This window comes from Chaetodon trifascialis, chromosome 18 (assembly GCF_039877785.1).
Source record: "Chaetodon trifascialis isolate fChaTrf1 chromosome 18, fChaTrf1.hap1, whole genome shotgun sequence".
NCBI lineage: Eukaryota > Metazoa > Chordata > Actinopteri > Chaetodontiformes > Chaetodontidae > Chaetodon > Chaetodon trifascialis.
Genome location: NC_092073.1, coordinates 6598657 through 6625144, shown reverse-complemented (window position 1 = coordinate 6625144; position 26488 = coordinate 6598657). Strand labels below are relative to the sequence as shown.

General features: G+C 42.5%; 2 protein-coding genes across 3 annotated transcripts; one reads left to right on the top strand and one right to left on the bottom strand.

The window, feature by feature from the left end:
• Nucleotides 1–1888: 1888 nt before the first annotated feature.
• On the bottom strand, nucleotides 1889–9794 carry map3k8 (mitogen-activated protein kinase kinase kinase 8). Of its 2 annotated transcripts, XM_070986498.1 has the most exons (8): nucleotides 9485–9794; nucleotides 8563–8934; nucleotides 8232–8402; nucleotides 6947–7208; nucleotides 5938–6044; nucleotides 4847–4999; nucleotides 2784–3030; nucleotides 1889–2692 (listed from the first exon to the last, which is right to left on the bottom strand). In XM_070986498.1, exons 2-8 carry the CDS (start codon nucleotides 8905–8907, stop codon nucleotides 2568–2570), a joined length of 1410 nt encoding a protein of 469 aa, XP_070842599.1. In that variant the 5' UTR covers nucleotides 8908–8934; nucleotides 9485–9794; the 3' UTR covers nucleotides 1889–2567. The 2 variants fall into 2 exon arrangements, with proteins under 2 accessions (XP_070842599.1, XP_070842600.1); XM_070986499.1 differs by lacking the exon at nucleotides 9485–9794 and having other exon boundaries at nucleotides 8563–8968.
• A 269-nt stretch (nucleotides 9795–10063) lies between these two features.
• On the top strand, nucleotides 10064–22734 carry mtpap (mitochondrial poly(A) polymerase). The gene is made up of 9 exons (XM_070986497.1): nucleotides 10064–10248; nucleotides 10849–11009; nucleotides 11119–11343; nucleotides 11497–11721; nucleotides 12706–12917; nucleotides 14151–14377; nucleotides 15921–16013; nucleotides 16117–16190; nucleotides 18977–22734. Exons 1-9 carry the CDS (start codon nucleotides 10098–10100, stop codon nucleotides 19295–19297), a joined length of 1689 nt encoding a protein of 562 aa, XP_070842598.1. The 5' UTR covers nucleotides 10064–10097; the 3' UTR covers nucleotides 19298–22734.
• The last annotated feature ends 3754 nt before the right edge of the window (nucleotides 22735–26488 follow it).

Here is a 26488-nt window from a genome sequence, read left to right as displayed (position 1 = left end):
TGGTGTCGCTCAGCTTTTTGTCAGTTTCTTCCATTAAATTGCACAGATACTACAGATTACTTTTAAATCATCTTAAGAACCCTGCAACAGAATGTTTGGAGCTAACTAGAAACGAGAGATTTACCACAATGTTGGGACACAACAATATAATGGAAATGTAAACACACTTCCTGTGGGAAATATAATTGAAGATCACATACGATGCCTCCATATAGTGTTGTGGTGGTGGGCATCAGAATTATAAATCAAAACCTATGCTGTAGGTATCTACAGCAGGACTTGCATTAAAGTCTGAACAGCCAGAGGTACTCACAAGATAGTTGTATCTACTATTACCAGCAGATGGTAGTATTTGTTCTTGGTCGTTGGGAAACAATTGAAAGTCAATGTAAATGCTGCCACTGGCAGATCAGACTCTTCAGGCAAGCCCCTCCAAAGTTGAACTCGACACTGCCTCACATGCCTCACATGCTCTCACTCTGCGCAGGCCCACTCTTCCTCTTTAGAAAGAGGAAGAGTGGGCCTGCGCTACAGATTGAAGAAAAACACACATTTCAACCACCTGAGTTTCCCCCATGCAAAATGTAGGTACTGCCAATGACTAAATATGAACAATCAAAAGTAATGTAGCGGAGGGCTTTGCTAAAACTTGATTCATGCCTCATATATGTGATCTACCTCCTATCGGGGGAATCCAGGAAAGCCCACATGAGGTAGCTTCCAGTGAAGTGTTACCTTGGGTTTTTTTTTTTACCATTTCATTGCTCTTTCCTGCTAACACTGTACAATGTGAAGCAGGGACGTTATCAGTTGTACAGTTCTGCTTCATGTGGAGTAATTTGTACTCATTGTTTAGCACCATCAAAGTCCTGTAGCAACTAAACAAACAACCAATAGTACCATATACAACAATATCAAAATACTAGATTGTAAAAATGTACTTAAACAAGTTAAAAAACTTATCTTGTATTATGCTTTCCTAGTGTTATCTATTATAGGATTATTTATACTGATTTATACTGACTATTATAACGTGTTGGGCAAGTACAAGGGTTACGGTTAGTACAAGTTTCACAACTGTACTTTAGTACGGTATTTGAGGCAATGTACTTATTACTTACTTACTTATTACGTACTTACCACCACTGGCAAAAGACTGGGAAAGTAAAACTTTTCACTGGTTTGGTTGGTTTGTTCGATGGTTCATGATGTTTGTGTGCTTCCAAAGGCACCCATCAACACCTATTGTGCCAGCCACTTAACTCATCTGACTCGCATGATGCTGGGTGGAGCTTTAATCCTGCAAGAGGACAAATGCCTGAGACTCCCAACCTGTCAGTTAGAACTGAAGAAGCCTTTTGGATAAGTCCAGCTGCCTTTGGAAGCACTTAGAAGTACCATGATCTGGATGAATGACAATCTTCACAGACATTACCATGAAATTTAGTAAGGGCATTCGTGAGGTTTACATTTGTGGTTTTGACTGCAATGTCTCTGCATGTGTTGGATGATGGTGAACATTACATTTTTACAAAATGACATTACCTCACAGAGCAGACAGCATGGCTGTAGACTCTTGTTCTAAAATAGTCTGATGAGATGCCCACGGCCCCATACATGGGTTCAGTAAGTACAGAGGCTGCACTTCCTAGTCGGCTGGGTCTGATGTCTTTATTTTCTTAAATAATAAAGCTCAGAGAGAGAGGGGAATTCAAGCGTTCCCCCACCTGTTCTTTTGAACCATACACCCTGACTAATGAACAAAACTTCACCTTCTGTCCTTTCCATTACAGCTAATCAGTGATCAAGATTGTGTGGGAAATCCAAAATGAATACTCTGATTAAATTCATGACTACTTTAAGTAATTATGAAAAATCACAAACAGTATGGGACTTTCATTTTATTGCAGTTATTGCATAATGACACATTTTCAACCTCTGGGCAGTTTCTATGCTCAATACTAAAGAAAACAGAAGTAAAAGAATAATTTTTAAGTCAAAGGCACAGCAAGCCTCATCTCTCAGGATGTACAAAACAGAAATCAGATATCACATGCATTCCACAGAAGCGTCATTTGCATTGCATTATGATGCTGTTACTATTCCACAGGAATTAACAAGAGGAAGTCCATAGAGAACTACACATCATCCATGTTTGCATGGTGCACACAGTTTAACGGATAGCTTACATCATTTTATTGATAAAATAACTTATTTTAAGGACTATTTGACATAATTTCATGAGAGAACAAAAGAATACCTTTGATCACTGGGTTAACTACCACACGGAAATATTTCATGTACAAGAACCCCATAGAAAGCTCTGGGAAATGATACCAATTGCTAACAGTTCATGCTCATTCCATCCACTGTCCCGCAGTGTTAACTTGAGTCTTGTAAACAGTTGCAGTTCATCAATGAGCCATTGCAGCTGTCCACTTGATCAAACTACTAGTTATTAGTCCTCCAACAACGAAGAGTGAGCCATACTTTGAAGCCTAAAAAGTAAATTATGAGTTGACTTCAACTTAAGCTCAGCCATATAATTGGTGAGCTGTGGTCCAGTGCTAGCCATATTCTGAAGTAGGGGGGCCTGTCACCAGTTTACAGTATCCCGATAAGGCCCCCAGGTCAATGTACAAGGAGCCTTTCCGCCTCATGTGGCCAGAGTCCTCAGAGTACAGAGAAGATTCTGCAGAAAAGACACAAGAGTACATTTTTAAAGAGGGAAGGAATCTTATTTATTACTGGAACCAAATCGAAGTCAACACCCAAGTCCTTACCCTGTGTGGTGTCATGATGCTGGCTCTGCTGCCGTAACATGGTGTGCGTGACCTCCTCCAGGGCCGAGTCAAGGCTCCAGCAGCGTGGCTGATCCTCCCTGGGAGGGTTGATGGCCTCGTCCTTCAGCAGCTCAGACGCCGAGCTCCGCAGAGCAGGGTTCCTCTCAAGGGCTCGTTCCAGGAAGGAGCGCATGGCCAGGCTGCAGTCCTCCGCGATATCTTCCAGAGGTGGGGCCTGCTTGTGGATCTTTAGGGAGAGAGATAAGGCAACATTGGAAAAATGTAGCATGAGAGAAAATGAAAAGTTACAGAGAGTCAAGGCTTCCAAAAAAACAGAAAGAACAGGCCACGTAGCACTTCCCCAGCAGCTGTGACCCAGTTTTCTTTGTTGCTATTGCTTTTGTTGCTATTCTCGTTATTGTTTTATCTTGTGACCAGCCCTCTGAGACAAACTTTGCGATATTGGACGATAATAAACTCTGACGTGACTTCACTTGAGTATCATTGTGAGCAGGAGCTTGTAAAACAAGTTTGGCTGTGGTAAAAAAGGAACAAGGAAGACTTGCGAAGACAGCCGGCTGAAGTGACTTAACCAAGTAACATTACTTCTCCACGACAGCAGTTTCACGAGGAAGTGAGTAATTGTCTCAATCAAAACAGCTGATAATCATTTCAAAAACAGAAACAGGACTTCTTGAAAGCAAAGAACCCATGTCATGGAAAATTAAAAAAGACAGAAGTAGAGACTGACTAACTGGGCCACAGGGCACACGCTGCAGTCAGTCACGGTAGATGTTTTTTTTACGTCATAATAATCGTGGCTGTGGAGGATCTGAACAAGGTCATGGAAATGTGTGTCACTCTTTCAAGACACAAGATGCTATCTATCTCACAGCATGAAAGTGGCGAGTGTGGGTGTAATACTGAATGCAAAGAAGACTGAACTGTGAGATGGATTTGGATTTAGCCGTTGTGGTGAAGTAAGTGTAATAACTGGCCAGATGGTGGTGTCAGAAAAAAAGTCAAGTGCTTTGCTGCAAACAGAAATTCTTCAGGTCATGCACTTCTTCTCTTGAAAAAGTCTTCAAAGATATACTGCTTCTTACTTCAAACTATAGTACTTTAATAGTGCATCCTTATATACTTCCAGTTATTAGATAAGAAATGAATAGGTTTTCTATTCTTTGTGTCTTATCATTAAATTCAGTCCTTCAGTTTAACTTGTTCACATGTTAAACAAGCAATAAACTTTTTAAAGTTTTCAATACTTCAGGGCAGTGTAAACAAGACTCACAACACTCATGTTAGCATACTTGTTAGTGAATAGTTAGCCTATTTACATATCCAGCAGATACATATCAGATCATATTTGTTTCCATCTGATGGATACAGGTCCAATATCACTTTACTCTATTTAAGTCTATTTTTTAGGTCCAGCAGGTTTAGGTTTTTTAGGCTCCTGAGGGAAATATCTGACTCTTTAGCAGCAAAATTCTCCACAATGTTCACTAGCTGGCTGCTAACTTGTTCAGGTAGTGTACATTAGATTTTTAGAGTTTTCTTTTTAATGAAAACATCCTCCTATGGGATGAAAATGATAACTAATCCTTCCACAATACATAGTCATGTGAAGCATTCTTAATATGAAAATATTGATTATAGGTGCTTTAACATTTGCTATAATACAAAGTAGCTCTTAAAACAGAGTACAGTTAAAGCTGGGTGGTGGGAATGTCATTAACTTTGAACGTATTTGCTCACAAACCAAAGTGACAAAATGGCATGATAATTCATCAAGCAGACATTTTTCTCAGAACCACAGAATTCAACCTGTGGGTAGTGCTGGTGGAAAAGTCAGGGATAAACAAAGTCTTAAGATTAGTCCTCAGTGGACAATGACTGCTGCAGGAACTTTCATGGCAATCTGTCCAATAGAAGTTTCAACATTTCTGTCTTTGCAGTCAGTCATTCAGTAAGACTTATGTCAATCTGGACCAAAGTGGTGGACCAACCGACCAACAGATTGACACTTCCACAGTTAGTAAAAAATGTACAGTACTTACAATGTAGAGGTAAGATGGGTAGGCAGTGCGTGGGTATCTGCGGACCCATGGTGGGCTACCAGTCTGCATGTGAATAATGGTGGTGCCCAGGCTGTAGATGTCTGTCTTCGTATTATGTCCTCGACACAGAACCAGCTCTGGACTCATATACATCTAAATGAAAGAAGAGTGACATAATTCATAGGTAAAATGGGGCTGCAAAGAATAATGGCAGAATAAAGTGTGAGAGTGGTTCCTCCTTTTTTTTGGTTTCCCATTAAAAGTAATGTATCAGTGCTCAACAGCAAATAGGAAGCAACCTCTTGCAGTAAACGACTTTTCTGTTTCAACAAACAAGCTAACCTTTAGACCTACACTGTGTGTGTCAAGGTAAGAGCAGTGCAGAAGTGGGTTGTCCTTTGCAGTGTGAAAAGTAAACACCCTACCACAGCTCATCTCTTTCTCTGCTGGAAATTCCACGCTGCTCTCCCATGTTAATGTAAGCCTGTGCAGCCCAGTGTATTTGCTAGCTCTGTCACTCTTATTACTGCTGGGTGTCTGCCCTGGGACTTTCCACAAGCCGAGCCATGAGAGGCCCAGGGTGCATGCTCTAAGACCTACACTGACACATAATCAGGTCAAAACATGGGAAAGCTAGGCAGACACATGATGGGAGAAAAAAGGCTTGTGATAAATCTGCCGGATTAATCAAAAAATTCCTAAATGCTGATTACATCCACACTTAGAACCCTAAGCATAAGTAGACTATTATTAAAATCAGTGAGGTCAATGAGGACGCAGACTGCTCTGCAGTAACACTTGCCAATCACTAACTTTCTGTAATCATTTTGAAGACAACAGAGACAAGTGCTGACAAGAGTAAAACTAATTTCTTTCAATGTCTGGGGAAGTCTAGCCTGAGTCATGAGTCAAGAAGAATGCTACCTTTTCTAGTAAGAACATACTCAAGATCAGAGAGAAAAAACCAAGAATTGATGGGACTATGCAATCACAAACAGAAGATACAGAAGACATGTTGGGTTTATGCATTCATTACAGGCTTGCAGTTACAGCCTGTAAAACACTTTCAGATGTCCGTCTTACTCTCTTACCTCTGTTCCTCTCAGGTCTCTGGGAATGTACATTTCCTCTGTCATCTGCACCGTCAGGCCAAAATCCACCAGCACTGCCTTGTTTGACATCAGGACAATGTTACTGGCTAAAGAAAACAGAAAGTAACAGTTAGAATTCACAGATGCTGCAGTGTGCAGCGCTTTCAGTGTTGATGCTTTGCTGTGCAGGCTGGCATTTGACGTAATATTTAGTGACTTTTTCAAAGACACTGAACTGACTGCATTGATTTCAACTGGGAAAAGGCCTTTGAAGCCTCCCAAGAAGAAGTCAAGCATGTCTCAAGCTTTTAGCAAAGGAATTTGACAGATAATTTGAGGGCAAGCCTTTCATGAAAAGTCTCATCATTGCATTTAAAAACCACACAGAGGTTTAATTACATATTTTGATCGTAGGCAGGAAACGCTGAGAACCACAGCAACGTGTCAGAGGGCCAGGCTGGCCATTGTCGTAAGTCACTTGCCTCTCTGGACCCTACATTTAACCCCAAGATCGCATGAGAAGAAGGCTGGAATTTCCAGGCACCAAACAGCCTTTAGGCCATGAGGCTGACAGACGGCTCTGCAGAATGCTTTGATCCCAGCAGCGCCACCGTGGTCCAACCAACAAGCAGCTACTTCACATCAAACCACAGCTGAGCCCCACCTACTGTAACTAGCATGTCTTCTAGTAATCTAAGTCATTAGCTACCACATTTTTTGTCAGTGGGACCTGACTACCTTTGAACACCTCCTCAAAACATGTTCGTCAAACCAAGGCTTATCAGATCAGATAAGATTGTGGCTGATTCACCTCTTTCCTGCTCAACACTTAAGACTCTTTCTAGAATTATCCACACTAGCCGTATCCGTCTGCGGCTTGACTCTGATGTAAAGACGGTAAAAACTGACATTACATCACTTCCTGACCAATTTGCACCAGCTTCATGCAACACAGTGCATCCATCAGCAACAGTCAACACGTAGAGATTTTTTTTCCTTTTGCTCTTACGTTTGATGTCGTGGTGGATGACGTTGTGTGAGTGCAGGTACTCCAGGCCCCGCAGGACTTGCTTGGTCACCCAAATGATCTCGAACTCCCTCATTGGCCCACAGCTGTCCACTTTCTCCAGGACGGAGCCACCCTCTCCGGCTTCCATGAACAGGTGGACGCTCTGGTCATAAAGCAGAGCACCGTAGAGCTCAGCAATGTTCTCATGGTGGTACCGAGCTTGGAATTCCACATCGGCTGCTTTAAAGTTCTCCATGGGAATCTGTGAGATGATGAGATGTAAATAAATGCATCGTCAAACTAATGAACAATGGTATTAGCTTGTGATGACACAGGTTAGCGTCTGAGGGTAAAAAAAAATACACATATCAGCACCTATGGGGCTAGCTAACATGCTATAATTTATTTGTTTCATCTTTACAAAAAACAAAGTGTAAACACAACAGTTTGTGGGTTTATGGGCACTTATGTGCTGGGCAATTTTTTGGCCATGCATATTAACTTCCTGGGGTCTTGGAGTTACAGTGAGCTGCCCGGCAACTATTGGATACTCCAGTTTTTCAAGTTTGGTGTTTGTACGAATTAAATGGATACAACGGAATATAATTAGTGAGTTTTCGAGGTGCTAGTCGGTGGATTTTGTTCCCTTTCAACAGACGCAAGCTAGATGTTTTTCCTTCTTTCAGCCTTTAAGCTAAGCTGAGCCAAGTGGTTGCTAGCTTTTTCTTCATATTTACCATAAAGACATGAGAGTGGTATTGATAAAGTCAGGAGACACTAGGCTTATCTTATTTTACCTTAGCCTAAAGACTGGGAGCAAGGGGAAATTGATAATCTGGCTGTGTCCAAAAAAACAAATGTAAAAATGACAACTTTTAGGGGCATGCAGGTAGGCACCTAACTCTTCACAGGAACTAAAATCACAACATGCCATATATATATATATATATATATATATATATATATATGGCATGTTAAAGTTAACACAGTTAAAAACAGGCAGATGAGCTGTGGGAAGTTAAAGTTCCATTCTTGCATTAATCTTGGTCTGTTTTGTAAGTTTGACGTGGTTCTTCTTTTACAAGAACTGTTCCTGTTCTCTTTCATGTCAAGGTCAAACAACACAAATGTCGTACTGATATTACCACTCATTGTATAACTACAAACACAGGAGTAGTCGGAGTGTGAACAAACAGTACTTGGCAGGTGAAGTATTTGGCACCGAGGACAAGAGTTTCGAGAATTCAGCACAGGCTGGATTCCAGTCATTGCTCAGCAGACTCACCAGTTTGCAAGCCATTCTCTTCCTAGAGGTGGTGTCTTGAGCCAAGTGGACTTTCCCAAATGAGCCTTTAGGCACGAGGCCAGGGCCAGGATTCTTGTAGGTCAATTTCCATGGAAACAGAAGCACGTCCATGTTGATCTTGTAGCGGCCCTTTTTTGCAACCATGTACGTCTGCAAACCAAGATCAGTAAAATAAATAAATACATAAAATAAGAAAACATTTCCAATCATAATATGTTTTTCTAGGCTGATCATAACCAAATGTAAACACAATTAAAGACTCATTTTCATGCACACAGACATTCAGTCTTGTGGTGGAGACGCTTCTCACCTTGTTCAGCAGGACTCCCATCTCCTCAGGCAGGTGTTCCAGCGCTGCTGCCTGCATGCTGGAGAGCAGGTTGACAAAGGCCAGGAGGTCTGTTGCTGTCCCATACCGAACACCACCAACCCCATCGACACAGTCCTTCTGGTGACTCCCAGAGTCCTCAGAGTCCCCTGTCTCTTCATTCTCATCCATCTCCTCCTGGGAGAGCCCTTCCTCTTCGAATGACAAGCCTGCTTCCTCCTCCTCCACTTGTTCAAGCTGATACAGAGTCTCGGCAGCGTTAATGATGTCTTCTATATTCATGTGAGCCAGCAGCAGTTCGACTCCATTATCATATTTGTAATCCATCTTGATGCTTGACTTGCTTTTCTTGCTCTAAAATGAAACATCAGAATGTCAGTTTATGGACATTTTTCTGTTCAGTTCAGACAAGAGATCCTGTCAGTGATCAGCAAGTGAATGACTTTAAAGTTGATCTGGAGCGCTGGATATACAGTGACACTGTACTGAAGCTTTGATTCAGCTGAATGGACACACAACGGGGAGGGGCTTGAAACGTTGTTTTCTGAGCAAATGAAGGGAGTTTCACAATTTAGCTGGGAAGCCCCTAAGAAACCTTGGACCTTATTTTGCATGTATAAAACACCAACTGCTGATCATCTATGAAATAATTACAAAAGCTCATTTATAGTCATGGGCTCTGAATAGAAATCCAGCTCATACACATATATTCATGCACACCTGATTGTCTTTTTCTTTTTTTCTTTTCTTTTTAGAGACGGTGTTATTTCCCTGGACAAATGAGACACTGCGCAAATTCAGAAGTCAGTCTCAAAATATTTAGCTGCTAGTTTTGATTTCAGCAGATTATTCAGATCATTGTTGAGAATGTCAGATGAAATATAGTTATTAAAAAATGCCGTACTTGCCGTAATCTTCGAGTCAGAAGATTATCGGAGTTGTCGTCTCTCCATTGTGTGTCTCCAGCGTCCGGACGCGGACTGTCTGCTTGGCAGTCGTAGTGTCGGGTCAGGCTGTTTAGAAGGAAGTAAACAGAGGAAGTGCGGTCGATCAGCGCGTGGGTGGTGCACGCTTTAATGTCAGGTGCCAGCGCTGTACTCTCTGTAGGTTTCGTTTTCCCTTTCTTCTGTTTTCTCAAGACGAAAAACAAATTTCATGTGGATTGATCGCTGAAACACAGGACGTTGCCTTCCGCAGAATCGTTGGGTGTTTTCCTGTGGGAAAATGTTTTTCGTTGCTTGTTATAAAACTCTTGATATAAGTCAATAGAAAAAAAACATGAGCCACGGTTATGTTCATTACAAATAATAAGGCCTGATACAGTAAGTCAACATAGATTCAATTTTAAGTTGTATGTGTAACTGTAATGGCAAGGACACAGCAGAATTAGCTACAAAACTCATCCATACATGCATTTATCGCTCATATTTGCCACCTCAACGCGTACAATTCGGTACCTGCCAGTTGCCGTAGTGGTGACTATGCGCATGCGCCTTTCTGTTTCTTTCTGAGCAGTAATGGCGTCTTCCATTGCGGTGTGCAGGTTACATATGAGGGGAAGGGGCAGCCTTGGAAAGTGCCTACAGAGGGTCGAGACATTTCTTCATAGAAATATTGCAACAAACGTTGTCGCTGCGCAAGGCGAAGCACATCGGAAAGACGAAGCTGGTTAGTCTATCAAGCTGTCAAACAAACCAAGTTAACCTGCTTATTAGCCCAGATACTAGCTGTGATTGTCATTCCAAACTTCATTTAGAAATCTTCATGTTTTGCGTAGCCTTAGCTATGATCCAAAATGTTTAACTTCTTTCATAAAAAATGAAAAGCGTAAGAAGTCATTAAGGTCTCGGTAAAATTCGGCATTTTGTTGTTCACCAGGGAGTCTTAGCTTAGTAAAATCTCCAAAAGTGGTTCTATTTTTCCTTTCAGATAAGATTTCATTTTAATAGGTGTGGATGTTATGCATGCTGAATTGAAGAGTTGCCTCCAAGAGTTAATGCTATGGTGCTGTGATTTTTGGTATGCATATATTTGCTTAACGGTGCTCCATATTGTAAAATTGTAACTTTTTTATATGAAGTTTGGAGTTCAGCTGTTGGGCTGTGGAAGATCACACCTGTAACAAATCATTCTGAAGTCTTCACCAGCTAATGCTTCAAAGTTTGTCTGACTACCACTTTATGCTAACTGCACACTGACAATGACAATACACATCTACCTCAAAGTAAAACGTTATTATTGTTTAATGTTCTGCTTCTCTGTTGTCAGATGAAAAAGATGGGCGCAGGTCTTTGTGTGCTGTTCAGGCAGAGAGACAAGGACAGGCAGAGAGATCTGTCCTCATCAGCTGCCCCTCCAATGAGAAACGACTCCTCAAGTATTTATCAACACATGGAAATATCAATAAATGCTTCTTCTATGAAAGCTATGTATGTAAATGACCATGCTCCTCTAATAAATACATATTATAAGATACTTCACTGTCATGTAAGGATTCAATTGGATGATGAAATTGTGTGTGTGGGTGTTATTCTTCAGGGCATATATGCTGTTGTGGAATTTGCCAACCGGGAAAGTGTTGCATCATTACTAGAAGAGGCAGCCATCCCCAGCGTCAGCCATGAAGCCATAGTGCCTTTTAAATCGAGACTGCTGTCATTGAAGAAATCAGCCTCATTGAATTCACCAAACCAGAAATTGTGCAAGCCACAAATCACAATTCCCATCAACCAGCTCATACAGAGGCTGTCCACAGAGGAAAGTGTAAGTGGTTTGGTTATCACACCCAGATATTAGTTTAAATTGAAGTGCTGGCTGAGATTCAGCTTTGAAGAGGAGTTCATGTATGAAAGTCTGATACAGATGGATTTCTCAAGGACTGTGCTAACCATGGCCTGTCTCCTCTTTCCCCCTCAGATAGACCAACAGGTAACCTCCCTGACTGAAGCCTATCAGCTGACGGAGGAGAACAGCCGACTGCGTTTCCTCGTCTGCTCTCTGCTCAAGGACATTGCCGGTGCTTATTTCCCAGAATGCACCATCAAGCCATTTGGCTCATCAGTGAATGGCTTTGGAAAGCTGGGCTGTGACCTGGACATGATTCTGGACCTGGATGGCATCAGTGGGAAAAAAGAAACAACGGTAATAATGGGAGTTTGGGGTCATCCTTTAGTAGGTGTCTTTGATTAAAAGTGATTGATTCATGAGAATCAAAGCTATCAGCTGACTGGCGATGGTTACATTCACATTTCCAGACAGATAGATTGTCAGGGATTGTGATCGCATTGTCTCTGAATCTATAGTGCTCAGCTGAAACAATTCATCAAGTACTTAGTTAGTGCTCAGTGTTTTTGGGCGAGACACTGAAGCCAAAGTTTGTCCCGATGGTCAGGTCAGCAGCCTGCATGCTACCTCGCTGTCATTAGTGTGTGAATGCTCATGTGAATAAAGTGCTATAAAATGCAGTCAGGTAGCATTTAGTCTGTTAATTGGCAACTATTTTGATAATTTAACCATTAAAAAAAAAAAAAAGCCAAACATTAGTTCCTGGATCTTTAGCTTTTCTGTTATATATGTTATTGGAAATTAAATGCCGTTGGTTATTGGACTGTAGGTCAGACCAAGCAAGAACCAAACATTTGGAAAAAAAAAATTTTTCAGTGTTTCTCTCCATTTTATAGACTTCATCAGGAAAATCATTTGCAGATAAATTTAATGTGAAAATAATAGTCTTAATAATAATAATCTCATCTATTTGATCAATGATATTGCATCAGAATTACTTTGGGCTACCAGTTCATGCAGAGGACCCAGGCTGAAATTCCTGCTGTGTGTGAGGAAGACACTGAATTCCTGCAGTTCAATTTGTTGCTGTCTCTCTACATAATGAATAGTTTATTCTATAGTAAACAGTAATTGAGATTTCAAACAGGCATCCCTGATAGATGCTGTTTTGTTGTAATGGACACTGCTTTTTTTGTTCCATAATGGGAACTTGGAAGGGCACATATGGTGCATAAATAGCAAATGGAGAATTTGGAAACCTAAATAAGTAAACATAGTGCATTAAGTAACAAATAGAGCGAGATATAGGATCATTGACGATCTGAAACTCTGTGTGCGCAGCCAAAAGCAGGTCTGTCCCTGGAGTACGAGCTGAAGAGGGCCAACTCAGAGCGGGCCGTCACCCAGAGCATCCTGTCCGTCATTGGGGAGTGTGTGGACCAGTTTGGGCCTGGGTGTGTTGGGGTGCAGAAGATTCTCAATGCACGATGCCCGCTCCTCCGTTTTGCCCACCAGCCCTCCGGTTTTCAGTGTGACCTCACAGCCAACAACAGGTATTCACCCCATGGCCTGCTTCCCATACATGAGCAGTGTGAACAGTTATTCGTCATGGCTCTAGTGTTCCAATAGTTTATTATAGACTGGGTCAGTGTCATGTAATCAGAGGGTCATGTCTCGAAATGTCAATCAGAGTTGCTCATAGGCCTCTTGCTTCACAGAAACTGCTAGTTTTATGTTGTCCTGAATATCATTTGGCCACATTGGTGTTACAAAAGCCCCAAACAGAAACCACCCTCTGGCAGGAAGTGCTGCGATCATTCAGTTGCATGCAGCCACGGTGAAACTGAACAGGAGGGCCAAAGAAGGGGCTTGTTTATGTTTCACTTTTTCCGCTGTTATTGTGGTCTCTGTTGATGGTGTAACAGATCTGCTAACGTACAGAAAACCACACTGCAGTTTCTAAGGAAATGGAGTTGAACTACTGACTGTGGGTGGATATGAGGGGGACTTCTCTCAAGTTGTGCTCAGAGATCTTTGAAGCACAGCCCCTTCCTGCTATGTGTGTGCACATGTGTGTGCGTGTCTGTCAAAGAAAACGAAATCTAACTGTAGCTGAGAGTGACTGAGGCTTCACTGTGACAAGGTGCAGGCTGCTCTCTAGTGGTGGTTTTGCTGTGGTTTTCACTGAACTGACCCTTCACATTCAGCAGAATACAGTATTTGCCTTTCTGAACTCAGGAGGCTGTGAAGTGTTGGGGTCAAATGAATGTTCATAATCAAATTATCCTTAGATTTCCATATTCTCAGGTCTTTTTATTTGTTTTATTTAAAAAAAAAAATCACACTTCTGTAGGGACAGGGTTTAATACACACTGCAGACATATGGCAGGCCTACAGTCAACATACCAAATATCAAAGTGAACCTTGTAACGTAGCTTGAATCATATCAACACAGATACTGATGTCAGAGGATGTTTGTGAGAGCTGTACAATGTGTGAGATATTACTTATTTTCTGCAGTGAACTGCCTTATTTCTTATTTGATATTTTCATCATAGTGGGTGGCAACATGGACACTGAATTTTTATCCAGTCATTCATTGAGAGTCATTTTGGATAGTAGAGCAAGCTAAAAATGCAAAAGATGTTCATATATATGTCAGTAGTTAGTCAGTGAAGTGATCTGCCTGGACTTGTACTGGAAGTCTCCACACTCTCAACACTGACATGAACAGCCACAATGAAGCTCTATCAAAACATAGTAGTAGCTCTCTATGTTCACCACAGGGTGGCGGTCAAGAGCACAGAGCTGCTCTACCTGTATGGAGAGCTGGACCCTCGGGTGCGTTTTCTGGTGTTCACCGTGCGCTGTTGGGCCCGAGCTCATGGCATCACCAGCAGCATCCCCGGAGCCTGGATCACCAACTTCTCCCTTACTGTCATGGTGCTCTTCTTCCTCCAGAGGAGGAGCCCCCCCATTATCCCCACGCTGGACCACCTGAAGGACCTTGCAGGTACCTCCCAGCCTCACCTGCCACTCACCCGAGAGTGCCAACAACCGTGTTTTTGCTTTTCTACATCCTTAAAAGATGTGAAGGTCTGGCTTGACAAGGTCTCAGTGTCACATAGCAACACATGCATTGCATCCTCCCTCACCACCACACAGTGCGCCATAGAGACATTTACTGACCTCTTCCCATAGCCAAGAATGAAAACAGGCGTTAGGGTGGAGGATATGAGAATACTAAACTTCAAAATTATGCAGATTTGTAGATTTTCTACCGTGTTATTCATTTTATTGATTGATTAATTTGATAAGAATTGTCTAAAATAGTCCATCACATTTTCCCAAAGCTCAAAATTCCATTTCCAAAAAGCTTTTTTAACCCACAACCCAAATCTTCTAAGGAATGTTGAATATATTTGCTTGTAAAATAACTTAAATGACTAATCAATGATCAGATTAGTTGCTGATAACAGGTTAATCAACAAATCATTTTAAATTATGACAAATTATTTCATCTATACAGTTTATGAGCAGGAGCTCTCACAGATTTTGGCCTGTGGGGCCTTAAAACGAAGTAACATCGACTTAAGTTGTGACCTCTTGTCACATACAGTGTGTGTCTTGCAGTTCAGTTGACCAGCGACATTTTACCTTGTTTTTAAAGGTCAAGTTATCCAATAGTTCACAAAAAACAGATTAATTGAAAGTCTGAAAAAATAAACATAATTCGGTGAAGCAAAAAACATCCTGTTGTTCGTTTCCTGACGTGCAGGCTGATTGCACAGGGCTTTCTCAATGCTTCTTTGACCTGTCCATGCCTTTATAAATATAACTGTAACCAACAGCAGCATTTCAATGTCAGGTATGACTGAACTGCCTTGGCACCAACCTAACATACCAGGCATGTCCTTCATCACCAGTCTGGAGTGTGTGGTGGTTTCCATTTTGGCTCTGTATGATGACATTAGAGAATAACTTGCCTCCTTATTTCCTTACATACTTATGATAAACTTGTGATAATATGAACCACGAGCACGTCCACTGCAGCTCCTCCATCTGTGTCTACACTCTCTCTCTGTCACCTTGGCCGCCTGATAATTGCCTTCCAAAAGCAATCTAGGCCCCCCCTCCTCTTCCTCTGCCCCGTTTAGCACAGACTCTATCTCACAGAGTGCTTACAGGACAATAAAAGGCCCATCACTCTGGGAAGGTCGATGACCCCGCCTCCTCCAGACACACACGTGAGCATACAGGCAACTATTTAAACAGTGGGGTAACACACAGACACACACACACACGGCCACCGCCACCACCGGCCTCATTGTGATGAAGGAGAGTGGTAACAAGGACATTGCAGGAGAAGTAAACCAGCCAAGCATGGACATGATCCACACTCTTTTCTTCGAGCACCTTCATACACACATGTGCACGCACATGTACGTGTACACTTCCTGTTCCCTCTCCATAAATGCACTGAAGCCATCTATCTGTGTCTTGTTTGTGGCCATCACAGGCCCGTTTACCTTGTACCCTCGCTCTCTCCCCACAAGGTCCCGCAGACAAGAGCATGATTGAGGGGAACGACTGCACGTTTGTCAGCGACTTCAGCAAGATCCAGCTCGAGAGCAACACAGAAACGCTCGGTGAGCAGGAGAGCGTAGAAGCAGGGCTGCAGGGCTACAATTCAGTTTGATTGATGCCGATGTTTCCGTGGCCGCTAACTCGACTTTTCTTGCTTTCTGTCAGAGCAACTGCTGCGTGAGTTTTTTGAGTTCTACGCCTCCTTTGCATTCAGCAGGATGTCCATAAATATCAGAAAGGTATGTATCAGTATTCTTAGCCATCAAGTCCCATGTAAACAAAGAAGTAGCCCAGTGATGATGATTTACATCATCTTTTCATTATCTAGCTAATCTTAAATCTTAATTATTATGACAGTGTACCAAATGGCAGTGTAAAATCAATGTGACAATGTGAAAGTGGTTGACCATAGTGATGACCAGAGAGAATGATCAGCTGAATCTGCAGCTCCCTTCATCTGCACAGAGCTTTCATCATGAGTTCCAGCTCATTGTTTAGCTCTCTGGCCGCAGCTTTACTGTTTTGGTTCACTCTCGCTGCTCTCATGGAGCCGTTTTGAGCACCAAACTGCAGAGAGGCAGCAGTTTATAGACCAGCTGGTGAACATAGTGGAGGATTAAGCGACTAAAGAATTAGATATTTCCCTTGGGGTTTGGTAGAGACCAAAAACAGAGCTAAAAGAGAGTGCGCGCTGCAGTTCTATTCATCTTTTGACATGATTCCAAATGAATGGTAGTGTTTCTCTGGAACTGTTGGCATTATGTCAGTGTAGTGTTCAAAATGTGTCTCTATGGCCAAAACAAGTCAGTCAGGTTTAAGTTCCAGCTGAAATAGATTCCCACATTTAAGCCCCCTTTCAGACATGCACCTTAAATGTGATGGCAATTTTACATGGCCATCTCATGTCCACATAAACACAGGAAGTCTGAACTGATTGCCATCGAATTAGAACAAAGGCTGAAGCAGCATGGGGTTAGATAGTTAGACATGCACAGAGAGAAGTTAAACACATGCTGTGTGTGCCTGATTAAAAATACTGTAAAGCATTTATCACTTAATTCTAATTTCTTATTCACACAAAAATGTTTAACAAAACAGGAAACACAGTTAATTTGAAGTTGCTGAGGAGATTGAGCTCATTAAAAAGATGTTCCCTTCACGGTGAGGGGAAAAAATAAGTCAAACATCCGTCACTGACGCAGGCTGCGGGAAGACAGAAATACTCTTCTTCCTTTATACCACAACTTTTCAAATCACCACACCACTTCCTTCTGTACACCGAGTGCCAAATATCACACAAGCATTGTGGCTCTTTCCGTTAATGTCTGACTGAAATCATAAGGAACATGATTGGAAAAGTCACCTCTGTCTGAATGACAAAAAGCCATCAGTTCAACAGATTGATGAAGCCAGCAATGCTCCATGTCCACAAAGGGCTTTCATCTCTTTCCTGCCAACATGGCAGCAGGGCACTGCATGCTCACAAATAAAGCTGGACCAAGAAATGTCAGTATGGAACTGCCAAAGATTTGTTTGATAGAATATTGAAACAGTGTCAGTATTTTATTTTGTATTTTGTATTTAGTTTTTCCACCAGAGAGCACTGTCCATTCTTTCATACAATTCATTTGCAGGATCTGATCAAAAATGTTTGTACTACTCACAAAATGGTCCATCCAACCCTGTTACTTATCTTAAAAATCAAACCATTGCAGCATGAAGAAGCTAGAACATAAAGAAAAATAGCTTCAGCACTAAAGGAAACCCTGCTCAGACTCCTTTCAACTCTTCCTCCCCGCTCCATAGCTGAGCTCCAGCAGAGAAATCTGTTGGTAATAAAGGCAATGTTTGGTGGATGGCGTCTTCCCACACACACACAGATGACAGCTGTCCTTGTCACATGTGATTGATGCCGGCCTCATGGGGCCGGCACCCTTGAGCTGGGATCCCAATTAGGAGCTCCATCAGGCTTAGTGTAAACAAATGCATATTTATTCTATTCAAACCCATATTCAGCCTGCTGTTGTCTGTTTGTGCCTGTGTGATACTTTTTATAGGCAGTGAAAGAGCGTCCATGGTGGAGTTCTTATAAATGAAATGGAGAGGAAAGATTAAGCCTAAGGGCTCCAAAATCTGTTTCCATGTCATACTTTGTCTGAAAGGTAATATCAGGGAGTAATTTTCCCTCTCTAGCTTACCTCTAAATATTTGTAACATTAAATAATATGCTATTAACTCCCCGTTACTTAGACCTGTAGCTGATAAAGTAGGTGTTTGGTCTTCATGTTTTGATGGCACATCACATGAGATGCAGGGACTTTGTTAGTGCTGGGAGTTTAATAAATTAATGCTCCTCGGAATGAGAGACCCTGCAGCCTAATATATGAGACTAATAGCAAATTTGACACAGCAGAAGAAGCCTGCAGGTAGACTGTGGCCATGACCCATGCCTTACAGGCTTTCACCGGTGGAGCAACAGCCATAAATCTGCTTTACTGTGCTTCAATTCTCCAGGTCGCTCCTCTCCTCTGACTGATGGCTTTATGTTGCCATCTTCTGTCCCTCCCGCCCTCCTTTACTGTCAGGCTTTAGGCAGAATATGGCATGCAGAGTACGAAAGAAGGTTCTTGACTTCTCTCTGACCCACATATCGAAGGTTCATTTGACGGCCATGACAGACGTACAGATCATGTCTGCTTCTGATGCTCACACGTGCTGCGTGCGTAGCAGGTTTTCATATCTGTTGAGCACATTTCTGTTTTTTGTCCACCTTTCTGAATTACAGTATTTGCACTATTCATGAGGTAACTCAAATTGTCTTCCGGAGCCATGTCCATGTCTCTCGCTCTCCCATCTGCTAGCATGTGGAGAGGTGTTACAGTCCATTATAAGTGCCCTAGATACAGCAGCAGAACTAAAACCATGACCAACCAGATACATGGACCATAACATACTGTACATACAGGATGTGCTGCTGCTCTAGAATGTGTTCATCTGCCAGTGTTGTACCCTTCCCTCTCTCCAGGGCAAAGAGCAGAACAAGCCAGAGGTAGCCCCGCTGCACATCCAGAACCCCTTTGAAACCTCTCTGAACATCAGCAAGAACGTCAACGCCTCACAGCTGGACCGCTTCGTGGCTTTGTGTCAGGAGAGCTCCTGGCTGCTCCAGCAGAGTGAAACCAACACACCCAGAGGTCGTACCGAAGGCAACCCTCCCACACCTTGGGGACTCGCTGCCCTCCTCCTACCCACCCAGGTTGCAGGGATCAAAAGACGCAAGAAAAGGAAACTGGAGCCGTCCAGCTTGAGGATCAAGGGCTTGCTGGAATCCTTGAAGAAAAGCTAAGACTCTTGGGAAATCAGCTCCATCCTCTTACTTTTACTTTAACTCATTTATTGGTGAACACGTTCTGGTGGTCTTGGCTGAGGCCTGACTGAGAAGGTGAGGAGCAGCCTCTGCACTGACATATACTTCCAAATGTGGACACTGGAGGGTGTCACTGAGGCCTGTGTGTGCATATGTTTGGAACCCAGGATCAGAGTGTGTTCTTTACTGTGGACTGACCTACTCTGCTGTAATTAAAACCAATACTGTGGAAACTGATGCAACTGATGCTCATTTAGGAGCTAGACTGTAGACTCACAGGTTCATTTCATTCAACATCTCTTCTACATGGATGTTATAATGAACGCTGATATACAACATCATCTGTTCACACCTCAGACAAAATCAAAATGGATATATTGTTTTGTATTTCTGTTATACAAATGGAATAACACATGGTTTTATTGCAAACACTGCTTTGGTTATTGTGGCACCTCAAAGCTGACAAATGGCTGTAAAAGAAACGCATCAAAAATATAATTGAATACATCAGTACTGTCAGTTAAATAGTTAAAAGGAGTGTACAAAGAAACATGGTAAAGAAAGAGATCATGTTTAATTGGTTTCCTTTCCTTAACTCCAATAACTTAGAAGAAATTAAAACCTTAATTTCACTCCTCTGTTTTCTCTCTGACTGACTGTAACGTCTTCTTAGAGCAGACTTTAACTGACCTGAAAACACTGCTAGCTAAACACACTGAGCTATAGCTGCTGTAGCCAGCTGAAACTAGACTCATAAATCTACACGTGAGCAAGTGAAGCTTCTCATCCTGTACTGTTGCTGTATGAACTCTTATACAGTGGCTAAGGCATTTTAGTTGCAAGCTAAACAGTAACCGATACTGTGCTGTACTTCTATCTCCATAACATCATCCTCCATTATCTTTGTGGTAACTGAGCAAGTTTCAGTTAGCCAACAACAAAGACACACAGTCTACTAACGCTGTCCGTTTCTGTGCTGCACAACAAATATGAATAATGTCTCCTGGTACTCAATGTATGTTAAAATTGTTCTTGTTTAAGTCCATCTCTCCTCATCACTCCAAACTTACTATTATGAAAGGTAGCTAATTTTGGGGTTCTTAGCTTGTATGGATTATGAATGATTAACATAACCTGCACTAGTTAATATAGTTACCATTCAAGGCCTAAAAGGGCTTGTTATTATTATTGTTGTTATGTCAGTTATTTTTTCCTGTCTCAACAGCTGCAGTGTGTTTCCCATGAAGTAAGAGCCCAATCAGCCACATGGTGGCGCTGTAATTGAGGCCCAAACATTCAGTTTTGGAAGGGCCACGCCCCTCATACCCTCAGTCTCATTGAGTCCACCTCAGTGTGTTCAGTAAAGTCTCTTTGACCATAAAAGTCCACAATAATGGATTTTCTGCCATTTTAAATGTTTTGAAAAACAAATATGAATAGAACTTGTTGAATATTGACTCTATACTCAACACCATTTCTATCATAAATGAGCAAGATGGGAAAACACAAGTGCCATCAACCAAATAGTTTGCAAGGGACAGAGGTTTGCAGGAAAATGGCCATAACTTGTCAATGATTTGTCCAATCATCACAAATCTTGGTACATGTCTTCAGGCTGTAATTGGGGATGAGCCTTGTCAAACATATTGAGCCTGATTCCATTTGAGGAAGTACAGATTTTGGCACTTCTGCATTGTCTTCATTTTTCAGCCTTTGAGGTTGCCATGGGATGAGACGGCATCTCAAGTGCCATACTGAAGGGGGTGTGACCAATTACTTTTTTGCTCATAACTCAAGATGCATTTGAGCCATCCTGATTAAATTCACTGGAGACTTGGGGCTCTATTTTCGACTCCGCCGCTAGCACGGAAGGCTACGCACCCCACGCAGTGGTATTTTCGTGCAGCACAGGCAGGCGCACGGTGCACTTGGTATTTTGGTAAACTGAGGTGTACAGAGGTGCGCCAGGATGGGCGTTGCAGCGCAGTAGGAGGAGCTGTCGGCATAATGAGCAGGTGTATTTGGATTTTCGTCCATTTCGGTCTGCGCCTATGGCGCAAAAGTGCGCTGAAAGTTTGCCACCCCAGACCTGGACAGCGGCGCACCACCGGGCAAGTGGATTTTTGTAAACCAGCGGAGTCGTGCGTTCACGTCACCAATACCTCACGTAATTAGCAACAGCCACGCCTGAATGCAACTATCAGCACATACGGTCAGACCTAAATTTAGATATTTTGATCAGTATCTCATCTGACCACATCGCAAGCGCATTTGGCACACGTAATGCTCGCTCAACCTGACCGAATGTACACAGGTGAAGCAGATGACTCAAATTGCCTGGTGGCAAACGTATATGCCACTTTCCCCGGGTCGGCACATGACTCGTTTATCCTGGCGAATTCTAGCATCCCTACAGTCTTTCAGGGGGACACCCCTCTGGATGGGTGGCTGCTAGGTGATAACGGCTATCCACTGAAAACGTGGTTGCTTTCAGCAGTGCTCGGTCAGTCATCGAACGCGCACTGCGATCAATAATTAGCAACAGCCACGATTCAATGCAACTATCTGAGTCAGCACATACAGTCAGACCTAAATTTATATATTTTGACCTGACTTTGAGCCGCGCCTGCGCCACACCGGCGGCGGAGTCGAAAATAGAGCCCATTGTGTGCTACACAGGTTTCATTCAAATGTGATGAAGAGGGACAAATGGCGGAGCTTTGAGAGTGATTGGTCTCACTCCTCCTTTGACAGAATGAAAGTAGCTGAAGTGACTTTGCCCACTTTTGTAAAGCCTGTAACTGGTCCACTGCTGCTCACAACTTTTAGCCTATTGAGCTGCTTCCCTCTGTTGAGGGCAAAGGGGCTTGAAACCCAGATCGCCGCTTGCAGCGATATTTTTAGGATTAAATTAGCTTCAGCTAGTAGCTAGTTGAAAATTCTGATTGTCAGTGGGTTTAGCTGTGTTTTCAGGTGAGCTAGCCAGCCACACAGTCATTCATGGCTCAAGCAGGCAGATGCACGTCTAAACATGAGTAAACTAATTTATACAGTAGCTAAATGATCAAACTTGCCCCAAGATCAAAAGCATGAGAAAACTAAGTAGTAAATGACCTGGGAGATAAATGAAGTGAAATTAAGTTTTAATTTTCTTGATTAAAGGAAAGGTATAAAGCCTTATATCTATTTTTACATTGCATTTTAACTATTTAACTAACTGTAGCTTATTGTTAATGTATTCGCTTATATTTTTTTATTTTTTAATCATAGTCTAAGCTTTAACTGCCTTTTGTTGCTTTCAAGGCTCTATTATCTCACTTTTTTTTTTTACTAAATGATGGCAAGAATAATACAAAGAATACAAACAGCAATTTCTCAAATGTTACATCTGGATTAAAGTTTAAAGCAAATGATCTAAAACAGTGACATAATTGTGCTAGCATGTGTTAAAATTATTAAGAAGTTGACAGCCCATCAATTTGGTCACCCAGTCCATTGGAACCCCAGTCAGCCAGTTATGTGGTGAAGTCTGTAGAATGAATTGATCTCTCTGGTTGATATGTCATGTTAAATATGTGAAAAGAGATGTCACTTTTACTCTTCTTAAGTCACTTTGCAGCTTATAATGTCCACCAATCACATTGCTTGAAATGGGGTCAACACTGAAGTTGGTAAGAAGTGGAGACACCAAAAAGGTCAATTACATCCAATATGTATATACATTTTTTTTTCAAAGTTACGTAACCTGAGTGGATGTATGTGTCTATGAGATAGAAGAAAGAGAAAAGACCTTCGTATTGTGAGTGCATCTGTGGGTTCACCTCCTATAAGTGTGCCTGAGTGTGTTTGTATATGTGTGTTTCAGGCCCATGGGACAGTGTTTGAGGAACGGGGAGTGCGCAGCCCACAGCTGCTTTTTCACTCATTGCCGTGGGAGGTCAGGAGGGTGAGAGGATAGACTTTTAACTACCTCCCCCTCCCCTCCCTCCTCCCCGTCCACCCTTTGCCACGGGGCACGGATGGGAGGAAAGGAGTGAGAGCCCATCACCACCTCACGCCCCTGTGGTTTTGAACTTCACTCACTAACCCTGCCTCCTCTCTTCTAGCTTACATTTCTCTTTCAAATTCAATGCGCCTCTCTTTCTATCTCAGCCATCTCTTTCCTCTCAAAGTGGCATCGTTCTTTGAGGTCTGCAGAGTTTGTTTATTTCCATGAGTGAGTTTCTCACTGGTGGATCTGCTCCAGTGGAGCAACAGAGTGGTTATGAAATGTGGTGGTTAGAGAAGCACTGGGTGGGGAAATCAACACCTCAGGAGAATTTGATGAAATGGGGCTGCTGGGTGTTGTGGGGTTCATTTGAAGGAGCTAGATGTCAGCACTGTGGATCGTCTGATTTGTATTTGGTGGTTTAGAATGTGCTGTGCTGTGCTTTTTTTATTTTTTTTAATTTATAGACCTCTCTTTGATGGCACTCTCCATTTATTGAACAGTTTATGGGGTAATTACGGGCATAGAAAGAAACTTGCCACTTAACAAAAGGTTGCCTCAGGTCAATGTCAAGGTTCATCACTTTTTTTTTTACTTTTTTTTTTTTTTTTAGCTCATGTCACCCATTGCAGTGTCAAAGTTTTATGTGACCATCTCCAAGTGAAGTCTGCAAAGGGACTAAGGTTGCGTTTTATTAACCTGTGAAAAAGTGGTTTTCCTTTGGGATGTTTACAAGCAGTACACCATGGGCTCTGATTGATTAGGAAAACTGACAAGAAGTCCAAGATGAATTTGCTGTCACGGGGCAATGACCAGAGTTTTGTTGTAGCCTTTCTCTTGGGTCCTAATGCGCCTTCTGAGCCTGAAAGAATGTAAAAAGGTGGCCTGAGGGTTTGAAAAACATGGGAGGGATTTGAGGAAACACGGTGAGGCAGGCAATGTAGGATAAACAAGAAGAAATGGAAAAGATCTTGGCATGCATTTGAAGGTTGAATGCCTCCTAAAAATGTCTTGAGCAGCTGCTTTCAAAGACTGCTGTTAGCAAAAAGGGTTTAGCTGGAGAGCGTGGTGTTTGAGGTAGAGGCCTTATCAGTTGGAGCACTTTCAGATGTTGTTTTATCAAGCCATCTGATCACCACGCCACTCCCTCTACTTACCTCCACTGACTCCACAAAGACTTGAGAGCAGTGTGGAGAGCGTAATCTCAGACGAACATCCCCCTTGCAGTTCCTTGAATTGTCCCCCGCAACATTGTGAGAAGTCATTACGATGGTTTCCGTGGTTGAGGGACATGCGTCCTGGCAGCTACTGGGGGACACAGCCTCCCCTTTACTTCCAGGTTTCCCACTCATCATCGCACTGGATGTGGTGAGAGGGAGCATGGAGTGCTGGAATGCACTTGCCGCAGAGTGAGGCCCCTGCCGTTATCACTGTGTGTATCTCTGGCTGCCGAGTTTCTCCTGGGTAACTGCAGAGGTGTGTACTGGCTGAAAAATGTGGTTATTGAAAGCACCATTCAAGTGACCCCAGTCAAAACGCAGCAGCCTGCACATGTCTCCATGTCCCCCTACAATGAATACATGAGGGAAACTACTGGCGACCAACTTGTTGATTTAAGCTGTGTGTTTATGCTGTATGGGAATGCCTGGGACATACTGTACTCACTAATAGTACCATTGTTTCAACGTAGGACACATGGGTGCCTAATTGGAGCCTGGCACAGAGTTACTTGCAACTAAAGACTCACAGTGTCAGCGACTGTGGTGGTTTGCACATTCTTTCTCCCACTGGACAACAGAGGGGCTACTTCCATTCAGCGCTGGCCAGATCAGGCCCCTGTAAAGACAGTGACTGCATGCTGTGACAGAAGATGAACTGTCACATGGGCACACAACACACAAACACACATAGCTGTTGTAGCACTGCAATCAGGACCTGGGTGGGTGGGAATCCATGGAAACGCAATCCGTTCATCTACAGCACTACACCAAGCTCTCCTGGGTGCCTTTACTCTGTGACTGGAGAATGTGTGTGTGGTGCCATATATATTTATCAGCTACATGAGGTGACACCAGGCTGCTGCATTTTTATCGTAGCATGTGCTTTGTTGGTTTGTCAAAGCTGCCACTGTGCCATGAAGAGGGTGAAACACATTTTATGTACAGTTTGTAGATATGGGAGTTGAGAGTTTTGGTCTTCTTTGAACTAAACATAATCAGGGTGTTTTATTTTACGTGTATAATTTCCAGATAATTTCCAGAGAACTGTCTGGGAAAGAAGCAATTTGGTACCCATTGCAGCAAACCTGAGGCACCTTTTAAATTACAATTGAATTGGCATTGTTAAGTGTATGTTGGTTTCCAAACAATAATATGAATAACTGCTCATTCATTCATTATTTGAATCCTCATACAACCCCAATTCCAGAAAAGTTGGGACACCCGTCACCTTCATTTTGTGCATGGTGAAATTAATATTTACTTTATTTTCAGATATGGCGTAGCAAGTCTGCACCACAGTTCCATATTATAAATCCCATGTGAAGGCACTGTTCGTAAATTCTGACAAAATTTTCACTAATTTAATTATCTGAACTGCCTTCATTTGCAAAGCAAAGACATGAAAAGTAACTGATATGAGACCTTAAAATGTACTGTTGATATAACACTCTGGCCAGCTTAGGCCAGTGTGTAGGATATGGACCCTGAACAGAGCCCATGTCCAGAATGTTTGGTCCTCTGTGGGCGGCCCCTAAAGGAGGGTGTAGACAAGGCTATTCCAGGGACAGCAGGACTGGAAAGAGGTTTGGATGGGTACAGTGTTGGGACTGCAGAGATAATAATGTTGGCTCTGTAATGGGGTTGATCACTAACATCCCCCTCTCCCTCCTCACCCTCATGAGCCAGATTTCTCCTCCCTTTTCTATAAGAGCTTAATCTACAGTCTGCACCACAGCTAGAGAGGACCTTATCAGCTGTGTGAGAGCCTGCATGTCAGCCCCAGCCTTGGCTCCCTTCACCGAACAGACCTGGCTGACTAGATATGCACTCTTATGGACACGCATATGCACAACCACAAGGCTAGTTCAAGATGACCCTCATCTCTGACAGGACTACAGTGGTGTTTAGAGGGGAGTAGATTCAGAAGGTGTGCAGGCTTTAGAATAAAAAAACAGTTTCAGC

What these genes read in the sequence shown, in the direction of transcription:
- mtpap (XM_070986497.1), top strand. Translation starts at nt 10,098, where the DNA reads ATGGCGTCTTCCATTGCGGTGTGCAGGTTACATATGAGGGGAAGGGGC. An exon ending in GTGGGAAAAAAGAAACAACG is followed by an intron (nt 11,722 to 12,705) that starts GTAATAATGGGA and finishes CTGTGTGCGCAG; the next exon opens with CCAAAAGCAGGTCTGTCCCT. An exon ending in TGTCCATAAATATCAGAAAG is followed by an intron (nt 16,191 to 18,976) that starts GTATGTATCAGT and finishes CCCTCTCTCCAG; the next exon opens with GGCAAAGAGCAGAACAAGCC.
- map3k8 (XM_070986498.1), bottom strand. Translation starts at nt 8,907, where the DNA reads ATGGATTACAAATATGATAATGGAGTCGAACTGCTGCTGGCTCACATG. An exon ending in CATCCACCACGACATCAAAC is followed by an intron (nt 6,045 to 6,946) that starts GTAAGAGCAAAA and finishes TGTTTTCTTTAG; the next exon opens with CCAGTAACATTGTCCTGATG. An exon ending in GAGACCTGAGAGGAACAGAG is followed by an intron (nt 5,000 to 5,937) that starts GTAAGAGAGTAA and finishes TCTTTCATTTAG; the next exon opens with ATGTATATGAGTCCAGAGCT.